This window comes from Sorex fumeus, unplaced genomic scaffold, assembly GCF_029834395.1.
Source record: "Sorex fumeus unplaced genomic scaffold, SorFum_2.1 ptg000169l, whole genome shotgun sequence".
In the NCBI taxonomy this organism is placed as follows: domain Eukaryota; kingdom Metazoa; phylum Chordata; class Mammalia; order Eulipotyphla; family Soricidae; genus Sorex; species Sorex fumeus.
Window position 1 is genome coordinate 9,892,761 of NW_026606226.1, and position 15,835 is coordinate 9,908,595.

Below are 15,835 nucleotides of genomic sequence, written 5' to 3' on the forward strand. Positions count from 1 at the left end.
CAGTAAGGCACTTGGCCGTGCGCAAAGTTTGATTCCTAGCCCCCAATGTGGTCCTTGAGGCATTGCCAGTAGTGATTTCTGAGCTGAGAGCCAGGATTAAGTCCTGAGCACCACAAACAAACAAAAAACTCTGACAATAATAATAATAATAATAATAATAATAATAAAATAATACCACAATGAAATGTCACTATGTAACACAGAAACACAACAGCAAGTGAGAGAATTTAGAGAAATCCAAATGCTCCTGCTGGTTGAGTATACACTGATAAAAATCATTTTAGGAAATGATTTACCAGTGTTTATGAAAGCGAAACAGGCTACATGACCCAACAGATCCACGCACGGGTACATTCCCAACTAAGGTGTGCATCTATCTACCCAAAGTCACGTAAGTACAACACACTGGCTGAGGATGGGCTCAGTGGCAGACAGCATGCGCTGCATGAGCTCTGCTCGTCCCTGTACCACAAAAAAAACACACAGAATTTCATTCCCTAGTAAAGAGATAGCTCAAAGGGCTGAGCACATGCTTTTCATGAGAAGGCCCAGGTCTGAACCCTGGAACAGCATGGTCCCCTGAGCATGCCAGGAGTGACTTTGGAGCACAGAGCCAGGAATAGCCCCTGAGCCTTGCCAAGTGTGGTCAAACCCCTCCCCGCAAAGCAGATACAGCCTAAATGTCCACCAACAGTAGGATGGATAATTTGTGGCATATTCACGACACATTATAAAATACACCACACGTAAAATTCAGGGATCAAATCCAGGGCCTCATAAATGCAAGGCTCTACGACTGAACTATATTCTTGGCCCTAAAATTTACTTTTCAAACTGCTCATTAAAATCTTGAATTTTTAGTGTCATGAGTATTTAATCACTGTCACTGTCCTCCCACTGTTCATCGATTTGCTCGAGCGGGCCAAGTAACATTGTGAGACTTGTTACTGTGTTTGGCATATTGAATACGTCAAGGGTAGCTTGCCGGGCTCTCTGACAGGGGTGGAGGAAACGAAGGCGAAGGAATGGAACTTGGGTCGGCTGGGTTGCCCGCTTGCAAGGCAAACGCCCTACTTGCTGTGCTACCTTTAAAAAAAAAAAAATGGAGACTGGGTAGCTAATTCAGTAGTTAAGGCACATGTCTTGCAGGCAGGTGAACTAGGTTTGATCCCCAGAATCATAAGGCCTCCTCCCAAGCATGTTACATGCAACCCCGGAGACCCCTAATATGGTGGGGTGGCCTTGGGGATTCTGGGCATTGCAGAACTAAACATCCTCAGGCCCAAACACTGACACTACAGTGCAGTTGGTCAAGTAATACAAAGAATGGCCCCCAGGGACACTGAGCACCCCATGGGAACACCCACTCTATAATAATCAACAGTTTTTGTTGGGGGGGGCACACCCAACTGCTTTTGGGAAGTGGAACTCAATGTTTGGGGGTCTGTCCTGCAGGTGCTCTAGGAGCCGTGTGGAACTAGGGATCTAACCTATGGCTCTAGCACAGAAAGCATGCATTCTAGTCCGCTGAGCTCATTTCCCAGTGAATACATTTTTTAAATTCTGCATCGGGTCGGAGAGATAGCACAGCAGGTGGGGCACTTGCCTTACATATGATATCCCCAGGTTCAATCCTCAGCATCCCAGATGGTCTTCCATGCTCCACCAGGAGTAAATTCTGAGTGCAGAGCCAGGAGTAACCCCTGAGTATCGCCAGGTGTGACCCCCCGCAAACAATGAAGTTCAATAATTCTTTGAATAGAGGGGTACTGCTCAGTGAAATGATTAGACTGTGTGCACACCTGTGCATCCTTTCCCTTTGCTGCTGGCAATGTCCAGGGGCTAGGCACTTCATGTGGTGCCTGTACACTGGGTGGCAGAAACTATTTAAACCACAACCCCGGGTCCTGACATGATCATATTTAACTTGAGAAAGACGAATGCAAACTCCTGAAAGAAAAACGGAGAGGAGAAGGTGTCGAACAGGCACTACTGTAACTGTCCCGGGGAGCAGTGAGCGATGAAACCTTGTACCAAGACAAGGGCAAGGAAAAGAAGGTAGGTTCCCAGCGAAGACTTTCACTTTCCCTATTATGTTTTGCAACGTCTCACACATTGCAAGGTAAGTGTTCAGCTGTGTCACATCTCTACAAAGACTAACCACAGCACATGGCAAATCTGTGACCCTGAGTAGGTACTTGCTTCAGTTTTATCATCTACAGATAAGAGGTTTGATAAAGTGCCTATTTGAAAGGACTGTCAAAAGGATGATGATACACGCAAAACATTTCGACAAACAATCTGTAATGGTCAGCTATCATCGTGACATAATAGCATTCGCAGCTACTGCTTCTGCTTTTTGTTGACGGATGTAAGACTGAGAGAAACTGAGGATGCTGAGGAGATCTGTAAGACACTGTATTAAAGTCTCGGCCTCTCACAGCCACCCTGCTCCTCCCCTCACCCTTATCCACCGTTAGAATTCAAGCAACACCACACAGTCCCGACGCTGCAGGGAGTGGCTAACACACACTGTTCCAGAAACCGTCTGAGCATCCTGAGAGGGGCAAAAGAGGGAAAAGATGGAAGAGAATATTGGACAACACATTCTTTCCTCCATTTTTCTATGAGGTTGAGAGGGGTGGACCCAAACATCCCAACACGTGTTTATTCTGCCGACTGGGTGCTCAGGGATTGGAAGGAGGACGGTTTAGGAAAGGCAAGAGTTCCAATTTGGACGTACTGCCGGGTAAAGGCGAACGTGCACGCTTTAACCTTGGCATTCCCATGTTTTCCTTTTCTCTTTGTGTTAAATAAAAGCTTATTTGCTAGAGCTAGGAAGATCGCTTGAAGAGCAGAGCACAGGACTAGCATATACTATCCTGATTCCTTCCCCAGCACGGCATGGCCCTCAAAGCACCACCAGACTTAGCCTCTAAGCACCACTGGGGCAACCAAAGAACAGCCATGCCTCCAGGCATTGCTGGGGAGGTCCCTATTTAATAATAAAAATAATTTAAGGACACAGGGAACAGTATGGAGTGAAGGTGCTTACTCTGCACACAGTAGCACAACATATGGTTCCCTGAGCACTGCCAGGAGTGAACCCTGAGCACAGAGTCAAGAGTAAGCCATGACCACTGTCAGGTTATGGCCCAAAGACCAAAATAATAATTTTTAAATAAATAAAAAATACTTAGAAGGTGTACCTATACTATAGCCAGTCAGGAGTGCAACTCCAGTAAGCTTGTGTGAGCACCAGCACTGGAGTGCAAGGCCCAGGGAGTACTGAGAGCATCAGCACGACAACTTGTATGCCTGAGTATGCAAGCACCACAGCCAAAGCTGGTGAGCCCATCATCACAACCTCAACAGAGGCAAGGGAAGGGGGAACAAAAAAAGTCACGCCGATGTCATCTGTCACTGTACCTATTAGGTATGGAAACTGTATTTTACCAGAGGTACGTATGTCCAGGAAATAACAGTACATCTGTGGGAGGAACTTAGTTCTCAGGTATGGGGAGACAGTCTTGGTATCTCTGATGATAAAGTTTCTCACTTTAAAGAACCTGCACACTGGGACGAGAGCCATAGAACACTGGGTAGGGCGTTTGCCTTGCACGGGTACTGATCTGGGTTCAATCCCTGACACCCATATAGTTACTCAATCCCGACCAGGAGTGATCCCTGAGTGCAAAGCCAGATTTAAGCCCTGAGCATTGCCAAGTGTGGCCCAAAGAACAAACAAACAAAAATCTGCACATGTCTCATTAAAAAGTGCATTTTTTAAAGCAGCTGATCTGAGTTTGGTCCCTGGCATAGGGTCCCTGATCCTTATCAGGAGTGATTCCCGAGTATAGAGCCTGGAGTAATCCCTGAGCCCCATTGGGTGTGACCCCAAAATAAAACCACTTGTGAGCAAATATAAAATCTTATATAATGTTTAAAAAAACAGGAATGATCATATACATAAAACAAAACCCAAAGTGTTAAAATACTGTATGACTGTAATCCAATGGTAGGGCGTTTGCCTTGCACACAGCCAACATGGTCAACCCAAGTTCGATTCCTCCACCCCTCCTGGAGAGCCCGGCAAGCTACCAAGAGTATCTCGCCCGCACAGCAGAGCCTGGCAAGCTACCTATGATGTATTTGATATGACAAACACAGTAACAACAAAGTCGCCAATGGAGACGTTACTGGGCCCGCTCGAGCAAATCGATGAACAACGGGAGGACAGTGACAGTGACAGTGATGACTGAAACCCAATCATGAACAGCTTTGTAATGCTCTATCTCACGGTGATTCAATAAAAATATTTCTAAAAAAGTAAACCCAAAAAAGGACAGTGGTTTACAAAATTATCTTAAAGTTACTTTTTCCCCCATGAAAATGAATTTTCGCTTATTTTTGCCCTGAAAATATCCAGAAATCCCTACATAACATCTGGAACATACATAACCCTAGCAAACAGGAACACCACCACCACAACATTTTAGTGGAATTTGGCTCCAGAACCACACCCATAATGCTTGGGTTCACTGTCTGGTGCTGACGATCAAGCCCGGGCTCAGGCCACGAAGCTGGTGTTGCAGCCAGGGGTCTCCCAGTGAGCATGGGATCCCTCCCCCACCTTCCATATCCTAGAATGCTACCCCTTACAACATCTGGGGGAAAAACAAAACAAAACAAACAAACAAAAAAACCCACGCAGCTACTACTGCTGTAAGAGCAACCTCTCCTCACTCCACTTTCCTCACAAGGACCCAGGCTCCAGAAAACCAACAGTAAAAGGACAAGTCTACGGCCAGCCAAGAAGCCACATCAATAAGACAGCAGCTGTCTCCGCCTGCTCCACGCTTGCCACCCGCAGCACTGGCCACGGCCCAAGGAGCTCGGCAGTTCTGAGATGCGCACTTTTCCTCCACTTAGATCCGGAGCGTATCGGCTATGGATTATATCCAAGGGTGGCCTTCGAGTAATTTTACCAAAGGAGCCCAGTTTGTGCATGTTTCGACTTTCGGGTAAATTCCGAGGGTAAGCGCACCGAATGTGTGGGTGCCCCGACTTGCCAGTGAGTCATACTGCTCCCAACGGTGTGATTTTAAAACCACATTTCTGATCAGCATTACCAAGAGAACCACAAAGTTACAAGAGACGTGCAGGATCGGCAGTTTTCCCCGCAGCCACAGCACCTTTTAGGGGGTGTTTCTCAAGTCTGACAAACTTCTACTTTCCTAGAACCCATCATCCCAGCCTCAGCATCAGTGGCACTCCAGAGAGGTCTTCCCCAATTTCAGCATCAATGGTACCCCAGAGAAGTCTTTCCAACCCCACCCAGGAAGCACTCTTCCCCCCAGGGTTCTCCGCAGAACCAGAACCGAGGATTTGAGGTGGCAGGAGAACTGCTCTGATAAGCAATTCACGCCCAGCAGGACTTTTTTTAAAAGACCAGATAGCTGTGGGACCCGGCTGAAGTGCCGGCAAATGGCAGGGAAAGAAAATGCAACGCAACATAGCTAGGAATATTTAGGGAGCCCGAGGGACAGTAGAGCGGGTAAGGGGCTTGCTGTGCATGCAGCCAAGCGGGGTTCAATCCCTGCAACCTGTATGGTCCCCTGAGCACCACCAGGAGTGATCCCCGAGCACAGAGCCAGAAATAAGACCTGAGCACATCTGGGTGCGACCCCCAAACAAAACAGAGCTAGAGGAAGTTTCATCTAGGGCCCTGAGGAATTGTGCAGTGGCTCAGAGTGCCTGCCGACAAGGATCTGGCCATGAGTTCACTTCCCTGGTATTCGGAGCTGAACAAGCCTGACCCATGTTGCCTGTGATCTGGGCACTGCGGCCAGGTGTGTGAGCACCACAGAAAGGGGTGACTCCAATCAACCAGAAAGCATGACTCCTGGAGAGGATGTGAATGAGCAATGTGACAGCCACAGTGAGCACCCCAGTGAAGAGCACGGCACCTAGCAAGCAAGTGTGCACCAGAACTAAACATGGACAGACCTCAGCAACTGTTTACCACTCCAGCCGGCTTTCCATGACACCACTAGCTCGCGACTATGCCCTCGGCTAAAAAACTCCTGCCTCTAGGGACCTCACGGGCAGGGGGGCGTTCTGGCCCGTCCTTCACGCCCGACCGAGGTCACCAGTTGCCCCCCACGAGCGGCTCTCCGGCACGGCCACGACTCCAGAGCACAGAAACCAATCTCTTAACTATCTAACTTTTAATAGAAATACTTCCAGGGTTAATAAGTAAAACAGCAGAAATCCAAAACCAAGACATCATTTAACTCTTAAAACCCAGCTGTAGAAAGCAAACCATTTCACAACGCTTTTTCAGCATGTCTGATTTGGGGGGGGGGGTAAACTCTAAATAATAATGGTGCATCTTTTATCGAAACAATGAATCTAGTCAAAGTAGATAGAGTGTTAACTAGAACTCATCCGCCTCACAGGAATTGGGAGGGGTGGGAGGCGGGGTTCTATTAGGGTTCGCAGTAAAAAAATAAGTATTGGTATAGGGAAGTGTGTTTGATATTTACATGACTGAGACCTAAACCTGAAAGCTCTGTAACTTTTCCCACAGTGATTTAATAAATAAATAAATTATTAAAAATTAAAAATAAATAAATAAATAAAACTCCTGCCTCTCTCCTGTCCTGCCCTGTGCTACCCACCGGCTAGATGGCTAGCATCCTGTGTCCTCTTGTCCTCCTGCGAACACTGCCCTCACACAGTAACAACAAAGTCTCCAATGGAGACGTTACTGGGCCCGCTCGAGCAAATCGACGATCAACGGGAGGGCCTTTACCTTTACCTTTACCTTACCCATTAAAACTAGAAAAGATGAAATTGTGCCATTTTAGACAATGAAATGGATGGGGCACAGGCTCAGTAAACATATAAAGAAAAACAAAACTCTTTAAGATTTTGTGGCTGATGGTGGAGAATGGGCACTGGTGGAGGGATGGGTATTCGATCATTGTATAACTGAACCCCAAGCACAAAAATCTGTAAATCTACCACTGTACCTCATGGTGTGTCACTGATAAAAATCTAAATGGAAAAAAAAGATTTTGTGGCTGAAGAGATAGTACAGAAGGGAGGGAGCTCGTCTCCAAGTGGTTGACCCAGGTTACATCCCTGCATAGGTCTCCTGAGCCGGACAGGAGTGATCCCTGAGCGCAGAGCCAGGAGTAAGCCCCGAGCACTGCCAAGTGTGGCCCCCAAGCACTTGAAAGAAAAAAACAACGGTATGATTTCACTGTAAGATAAAGCAACAAAGAGAATGAACAAACAAAACAGAACTGCACCTGACGATAGAATTCTGACAACCAAATGGTATTTACCAGGGCTCCAGGTGCGCAGGCTGCAGGTAAACAGGTAAAGGGGGTCAACGGTATGGTCCTGAATAAAAACTAGACTCTCTCCTCATCCACCTCCCCTGGAAAAGGATTTGAAAGTACCACAGAGTGAGTGCCAGGCTGCGGCACATCAGTGTGCACCACTGCTAAGGATGAGCGGCAACCACCAGACCAACAGCCCCAAGGAGCACCCATGGGAGCACTGCTACTGAATGGTAAGTGCAGCGAAAGGAAAGGCAAAGGAAACTGATCTTTGCTAAAAAACACGATTTCTACAAACACAATGAAAACTGAGTTAGGTTTGAAACAAAGACTCTCGTTTAACTCTGTACATAAGGGGGCAAGGCAGTACTGGGGTTAAGTTTCTTGCCTTGAATCCTGACAGGCCCCGTTCAAATCCCCAGCACCACACAGGTCCCTCAAGCATAATGAGGGGTCATTCCTGAGCCCAGAGCCAGAAATAGCCCCTAAGCACAGCTAGGTGTGGCCTCCAAAACAAAAAAAGACAAAATAAGAGGCTAGGGGACTGGTGTGTAGCTTTAAGCATAAAATGCATGCTTTGGCTTAATAAAGTGGCACTCCAAAGGTACGCTCCTGCTAACCTGAATACACCAGGCGTGGCCCCCCCAAACAAACCAACAAATGAATAATCTCTGCATTATGCAGTGCACAATTACAAAATGCAGATTCATAACCAAAGCATATGGCAAAGTGCAGCGATAGCACAGCGGGTGAGGCATTCGCCTTACAAGCGGCCAACATGGCCGACCCGAGTTCGATTCCTCCACCCCTCTCGGAGAGCCCGGCAAGCTACCGAGAGTATTCGATATGCCAGACACAGTAACAACAAAGTCTCCAATGGAGACGTTACTGGGCCCGCTCGAGCAAATCGACGATCAACGGGAGGGCCTTTTTATGGCAAAGTGCTAGGGACAGAGACGTGCCTTTGTTGAAGCAACAACTCCAAAGGACAACACAAGAAAAGAGGCGGCATTGAAGCTGGGCCCTGGTGACTAAACAGTATTTTAAAAAGCAAATGTTGAGGGAGGAGGGCATTTCTGACCCCAAGAAACTGCAAACACAGGAGTCTTAAAAGACAATCTGGTGTACGAGTGAACCAACAAGCAGCCACCCCAGGGAGTTATGAGTGTATGTGTGAAAGAGGCAGAGAAAAGCAATGATCCTGAAGAGCCCGCACTATCAAAGTGTTTGAATAGGAAAGTAATATGGGGGCCAGAGTGACAGTGTGGAAGGGAAGGTGCTTGCCTTGCTCATGGCAGACCTGGTTCCGATTCCCGGCATCCCATATGAGCATCGCCAAGTGTAATTCCTGAGTGCAGTCAGAGGCCCTGAGCATTGCCAGGGGTGGCCCCTAATGTTGCTGTTGTTGTTGTTTTAAATAATATGGCCAGGACAATGTTCTGATCTGGAGTACAGATGAGCTGAAATAGTGAAACCATGAGTGTTAAAGACTGTCCTGTTTTGAAAAATAACTGGACCGAGACACAAAAGAGAGGGAGCAGAGAGCTAGGACAGCGGATAAGGTGTGGCGTGCACAAGGCAGACATGGGTTCAATCCCTGGCACCCCATATGGTCCCCCAAGCCAGGCCAGGAGTGATCCCTGAGCACAGAGCCAGGAGTAAGCCCTGAGCATTGCTGGATGTGGCCCAAACACCCACCCAAAAAAAAAAAAAAGACACAAAAGAGCTCAAGATTAAATCCTGAGAAATAATTATATTGGAGAGGAGAGGAGGGAGGCCAATTAAAGAAACCACAATGACAGAGACGGGAGATGAAAGACGGTCCTGAAGGCCAAAAGGAAAGCAACTATTATGAGAGTAAGAAAGGAACCAAAACTTTCCGGTGCAAGAGTCACTAGCAAGGGACAGTACAGGTTCAATACGGGGCGAGGGTGGCAGCAACAAGTGAGGAGTCAATGGGGGTTCGGGACAGGTGAACATATTTAAAGGCAACAACAAGGAAGGGGAGATGGGGGTGCCTGAACTATGGCAGCGAGCGGAAAGTGAAAAGGGCAAAGAAAAGTTAAGAGCCAAAGCACAGTAAGTTTCCAAGAGGAGACTCACAATTTTCTTATCTGCAGAGAAAGAGGGGGGGAAAAAAAAGAGATTGAAACAAAATGACGATACAGACTGTTTGTATACAGAAGAAATACAGACACAGTAACAGAAACTTACAGAAAAAGGAGACTGAAACAAAAATAACCAAACAGGCCGAGTCCAAGAGGAAAAAAAAAAAAAAAACAGAAAAGCGGAAAGCGGCTCCACTGGCCTCGAGGGGCCGGAGAAGACAGCAGCACGGTGGCCGGAAAACGATGTAGCCCCGACCAAGGGAACTGAGTCCTAGTTCATGCACAGCCGCTTAAATAATAATAATAATAATAATAATTAAGTTTTACATACTGCAATCCAATGTCCACGGGTTAGAGAGAGGAGGTGACCGATCTTGAGCCCCCAGGCACTGAGAAACCAAGACACCGATCCCAGGGGGCAGCAACGCCGCCGAACTGCCCCTCCCCCGCCGCCCCGAAGTTAGCAAACCGCAAACCGCAAACCGCAAACCGCGCCCCGCAGCTGCCCACACAAACCCCCGCCGGCGCGTCTCTGCGGTGTGTGTCCCGCCAGGCGCGGGGAGAAACTGAGGCACAGGCACAGACTCCCGGAAGGCCCGCGGCGTGTGGCGTGCGTTTGCCCCTCCACCAGCGGGGCGCCCGTCCCCTCGGGAGAAACTGAGGCACGGACACAGACTCCCAGCAGCGGACCCCGCGGCGTGAGATATCCCTCCCCCCCTGCCCCTCCAACGCGCGGGGCGGCTGTCCGCTCGGGAGAAAGAAACTGAGGCACGGACTCCCAGCGGGGCCCCGCTGCGTGCGTGCCATTTCCCCCCTCCACACGCGCGGGGCGACTGTCCCCTCGGGAGAAACTGAGGCACAGACTCCCAGCGGGCCCGCTGTGTGAGATATCCCCCCCCACACACACACTCCACGCGCGGGGCGGCTGACTGTCCCCTCGGGAGAAACTGAGACACACACACACACACACAGACACACACACACACACACGCGAGACTCCCAGCGGGTCAAACTGAGACACACACACACACACACACACAGACACAGACAAGCGAGACTCCCAGCGGGTCAAACTGAGACACACACACACACAGACACACACACACACACGCGAGGGTCCCAGCGGGTCAAACTGAGGCACACACACACACAGACACACACACACACACACACGCGAGACTCCCAGCGGGTCACACACACACACACACACACAGACACACACACACACACGCGAGACTCCCAGCGGGTCAAACTGAGACACACACACACACACACACACAGACACACACACACACACACGCGAGACTCCCAGCGGGTCAAACTGAGACACACACACACACACACACACACGCGAGACTCCCAGCGGGTCAAACTGAGACACACACACACACACACACACACACACGCGAGACTCCCAGCGGGTCAAACTGAGACACACACACACACACACACACACACACACGCGAGACTCCCAGCGGGTCAAACTGAGACACACACACACACACACACACACACACACACGCGAGACTCCCAGCGGGTCAAACTGAGACACACACACACACACACACGCGAGACTCCCAGCGGGTCAAACTGAGACACACACACACACAGACACACACACACACACACGCGAGACTCCCAGCGGGTCCGCTGGGGCCGGGCCGGGCCGGGCCGGGCCGGGCCGGCAGCGCCGCTCCCCGCCGGGCCCCGCACGCCCCGGGCGAGCCGGCGGGAGACGGAGCCGGGCCCGGCGGCCGCGTCCCGCCGCCCCGAGCCGCGCCCGGGCCGCAGCGGGCGAGGCGATCCGGGCCGATCCGCGCCGAGCCGCGCCGAGCCGAGCCGCGCCGCGCCGCGCCGGGCCGAGGGTCTTACCTTTAACAGATTAGACGTCGCCATGTTCCTTCGACTCGGCTCTCGCGAGACGGCGCGAGACTTGGCGGCGCTCGGGCCCGCCGCCCCCGAGAGGCCCGGGCTGCCGCCGGGGCTGCCGCCGGGGCCCCGCGGCGGGCCGGGGGCGTGTGCCGGGCGCCGGGCGCCGGGCTGGCGTGCCCGCAGCGCTGACCGCGTCCCAGGCGCCTGCCGCTCCCTCGCGCCCCCCCGCTACATGGTCGCCGGCGCGGGCCCGCGCGCAACAGCTCATGCAAACGCTCGGGCGGGCCGGGAGCGGGAGCCGGAGCCGACCCGCGCGGGCCCCGGCCGCATCGACTCCGCGAGCGGACCGGCCTCCGGGGCTGCCGCCGGCCGCCGCCACCCGCCACCGACTTGGCTGGCTTCGGGCCGGCCCGCGGAGGGTCGACGGGCGCGTCACGTGACGCGGCGGGCGGGGGCGCGCGCGGGAGCGAGCGGGGAAAGCCCAGAAGCCTCGGGGCTCCGGGCGGGCGGCGCGCCCCCTGCTGGCGGGCCCGCGCGCTGCCCTGCTGCCCTGCGGGGCTCCCCGGGCACCTTTTCGCCCCGCAGTTGGGCCGGGGGCGGCCAAGATCTGGCGCCGGGAAGGGGCCCCGGAAGAAGCCGTTGAACGGATCGCCTGATTGATTGATTGATTGATAATACGTCCACTGGCGCGTGCCTGCCAGCGCACGGGTTTGACCTAGGAACGATGATTCGGGCAACGGGTCCGAATCGCCTTCCCAGAATCTGGCTGCTGTTGTATTTTTGCGGGGGGACTGGGGGGGCCACACCCCGCTGTGCTGGGGGTCTTGCTCCTCGGGCTGAGCTCCGGGATCTCTCCTGGCGGGGCTCAGGGGAACCCTAGGTCGTGCCAGGGATGGAAGATCCTGCCTTCTTTTTGTTGGGGGGCCACACCAGCGATGCCCCGGGGTTACTTGTGGCTGTGCGCTCAGGAACTCAGGGACACCATAGGATGCCGGAGGTGGAACCCGGATCCGCCTCGAACAAGGCAAGGGTCCATTTCCTCTTGCTCTGCCAGAGATCTAAGTTTTTAAAGTTAGAGCTGGAGCCGGTAGCACAGCGGGCAGGGCGTTTGCCTTGCACGCAGCCGGCCCAGGTTGGATTCCCAGCATCCCAGATGGTCTCCCGAGCACCGCCAGGAGTCATTCCTGAGTGCATGAACCAGGAGTGACTCCTGTGCATCGCTGGGTGTGACCCACCCCCCCCCCCCCAAAAAAAGCAAAAATAAAAAATAAAAATAAAGGTATTCTTAGCCCATTTGTAGTGGTTGCATAACTGGATGTGGGGGTCGTTTTAAAATAAATGATGATTTGTTATCTGATTTGTGTATCTATTTTATATTCCTGTATGCCCAGGGTTATTTAACAACTTCGCAGGTGAAAAGTAGTGGTGAGTGGGGAAAGTTTAAGATCCTAAAACCAGGGGCTGGAGCGATAGCACGGCAGGTAGAGCGTTTGCCTTGCACGCGCCTGACCCGGGTTCGATTCCCAGCATCCCATATGGTCCCCTAAGCACCGCCAGGGGTGACTCCGGAGTGCAGAGCCAGGAGTAACCCCTGTGCGTCGCTGAGTGGGACCCAAAAAGCAGGAAAAAAAAGATCCTAAAACCATAGCCCCAAACTTTAGATATTCAGATAAAAAAAAAGTAACAGTCAAGAATAGAAAATATTGGGGGCTAGGGTTATAGCTCAGCAGTAAAGTGCTTGTCTTATGTGTGTGAGGCCTTGACTTCAAACCCCACACCACACACAAAATTTATAGAGTTAGATAGTACAGTGTAGAAGAAACTTGCCTTTCATGTGGCTGACCTGAGTTTGATCCCTCCCACCACATGTGACTCCCAACCACTTCTGGGACTGATCCCTGAGCACAGAGCCAGAATTAAGTCCTGGGTACTGCCGTGTGTGACCCAGAGACCAAAACAATCGTAATGTATATGCAGAACCAACAGCATACAAGTATGGCACTATACATGTTTATGAACAGCATTCGTGTATTCCTAATATATTTGAAATAAGCATTAGAGAGTAAAGAAAGCAGAGAAGGGAATGGAATTTGCAACTGGAGGGTGTTCAAGAAGGCACCATTGCAAAGTGGCATTTGAAGGAGGTGTGAGAGGAGAGTCTTCCAGCAGAGAGACAAACCTTAAGAGACAGTTTCCCGGGGCTGGAGCGATAGCACAACAGGTCGGGCGTTTGCCTTGCACGCGGCCGACCCGGGTTCAATTCCCAGCTCCCAGCATCCCATATGGTACCCTGAGCACCGCCAGGGGTAATTCCTGAGTGCAGAACCAGGAATAACCCCTGTGCATTGCCGGGTGTGACCCAAAAAGAAAAAAAAAAAGAGACAGTTTCCCTCAGTGTCCCTGAAGCAATTGGAAGATCCAACTCAGAGCAGGAAGACTAAGATGAGCATCTGCTCAAACACAGCTTCTTAGAATATGGCTCAATGGGCTGAGCACAGGCTCTGTATGGAAAGCGCCCAGGTTCAAGCCTGAGCACTGCTGGGAGCAATCCCAGAGCAGAGAGCAGGGAATAAACCCAAGCACCTCCACTGTGGCACAGACAGGCAGGCAGGAAAGAAGGAAGGAAACAAACTTTTTCGTTGTTTTTGTTTTGAGCACAGCGGGTGGTGCTCAGGTTGACTTCCAGCTGCAGGGGATGAACCCAGTACATGGCAAGAGCCCCACCCCACTGTCTAATTGCTCTGGCTCTGGGAGATAACTTTCATGCTGAGTGAGGTGGTGGTGACTCGTGGCAGCTTTTGAACAGAGGAGAGCCTGATGAAACTCCCTTTTAGCAATAGCAAAGAGAAGCGGAAGGGTCATTTAGAGAGCTTTTGAATGTCATTCAATTGATACAACCTGCCACCTCAATGTCTCAGTTTATAATCTCATTAGAGGATAGTTTGGGCATGATTAAACATCTACGTGATTTACAGTCTCATTGCCTGGAATGTCCGGGTGGAATGTTAACATAGGAGTCTCTCTTACAGGGCATCTTGTTTTTCTGAAGCACTGTAGCACTGTCCTCCCGTTCATCGGTTTGCTCGAGTGGACCCAGTAACATCTCCATTGTGAGACTTGTTACTGTGTTTGGCATATCGAATACGTCACGGGTAGCTTGCCAGGCTTTGCTGTGCAGGCGAGATACTCTTGGTAGCTTGCCGGGCTCTCCGACAGGAGCGGAGGAATCCAACCCAGGTCGGCCAGGTCGGCATGCAAGGCAAACGCCCTACCGCTGTACAGGTGAGAAAAGGAGGCTCAAGGAGGAGGTCTGGTCAAAGTTGCTCTGCTGGGTCAGAGAAAAGGCCTAGTGCATAATAATAAACGGTCCTCCAGGGCCTAAGTCAAGCTCACCCTCCTTCTTCTACTCATCCACTAATCCCTAGAAGTCTTCTTCAGGAAAGAGAAGCCTAGGCCAAGGTTAAAAGGAACCTTGCAAGACTAACACCCAAGAATAGCCGAGATAAATACCAGGAGCTTTACTCCATGGCTTGGAGGCCAGTTTCACGCTCTAGGGGTAAAGGCAGCCCAGATGTAGAAGGGAGCACCAAATGGGGGGTATTGGAAGGAGCGGAGGAATCCAACCCAGGATGGGAGAAGCATGCTGAGACTAGACTCTAGACCGAACATGTTGCCACTCGATGCCTCTTTTGCAGGCCACAGCACCCAAAAGGAGAGAGAGAACAAAAGGGGGTGCTATGCTACAGAGGCAGGGTGGGGTGGGGGGATAAGGGGGGTGGGAGGGGTACTGTGATCAGTGGTGGTGGAAAATGGGCACTGGTGGAGGGACGGGTACTCGATCATTGTATAATTGAAACCCAAGCACAAACATTTGTAAGTCTACAACTGTACCTCATGGTGTTTCACTAATAAAAAAAAATTAAAAAATAAATAGAGGCTAAAGAAAAAAAATGGAACCTTGCATATGGTCCTTAGCTGTGGGGCTTGCAATAGTAAGGGCGTGTTTTGACTCTAGCTCCTCCTAGTGGTACATCAGTTAACTACAGTGGCAAGAGCTGCTGAGATCACTTTCACTTTGGGGCTCAAAAGGATTTCAAAGACCCCCAAAGAAACACACACGCTTTCTAATTCTTGTTTATTATCTACAACCACACAAATAATTACTTCACCAAATAATTGCTCACTTTTGTTTACCAGAAGAAAACAACTTTATCTTGCCTAATTAGTGCCAAGTAGACGAAACAAAAATTAGCAACTGTTGGCATAAGAACCATAATACTTCTTATTCATGTTATCACTTGGAGACTTCATCTAATTAGAGTTTTATTTCTTGATGCCTCTGCTATCACTTAAAAGTCTTATCTAACTCATTTTAGAAATCATTTCAATTTGGACAACTTACAAGATGAGTACAGACCATATAAGTAATGTTTTAATGATGGAATTTAGAGACTTACTTTCTACCTGAACTCGACTTCCTTTTTTTTTAAATTAATTTTGCTT

At 50.5% G+C, this 15,835-nt stretch overlaps 1 protein-coding gene across 1 annotated transcript in view; it reads right to left on the reverse strand.

The window, feature by feature from the left end:
- CUL5 (cullin 5) overlaps window positions 1-11,437 on the reverse strand; it is a 66,813-nt gene extending 55,376 nt beyond the window's left edge. The window contains exon 1 of the mRNA XM_056107523.1: window positions 11,333-11,437. Within this exon, the coding sequence (XP_055963498.1) occupies window positions 11,333-11,356 (24 nt within the window). The 5' untranslated portion in view covers window positions 11,357-11,437. The remainder of the gene's footprint in view (window positions 1-11,332) is intronic.
- Between the last annotated feature and the right edge of the window lie 4,398 nt (window positions 11,438-15,835).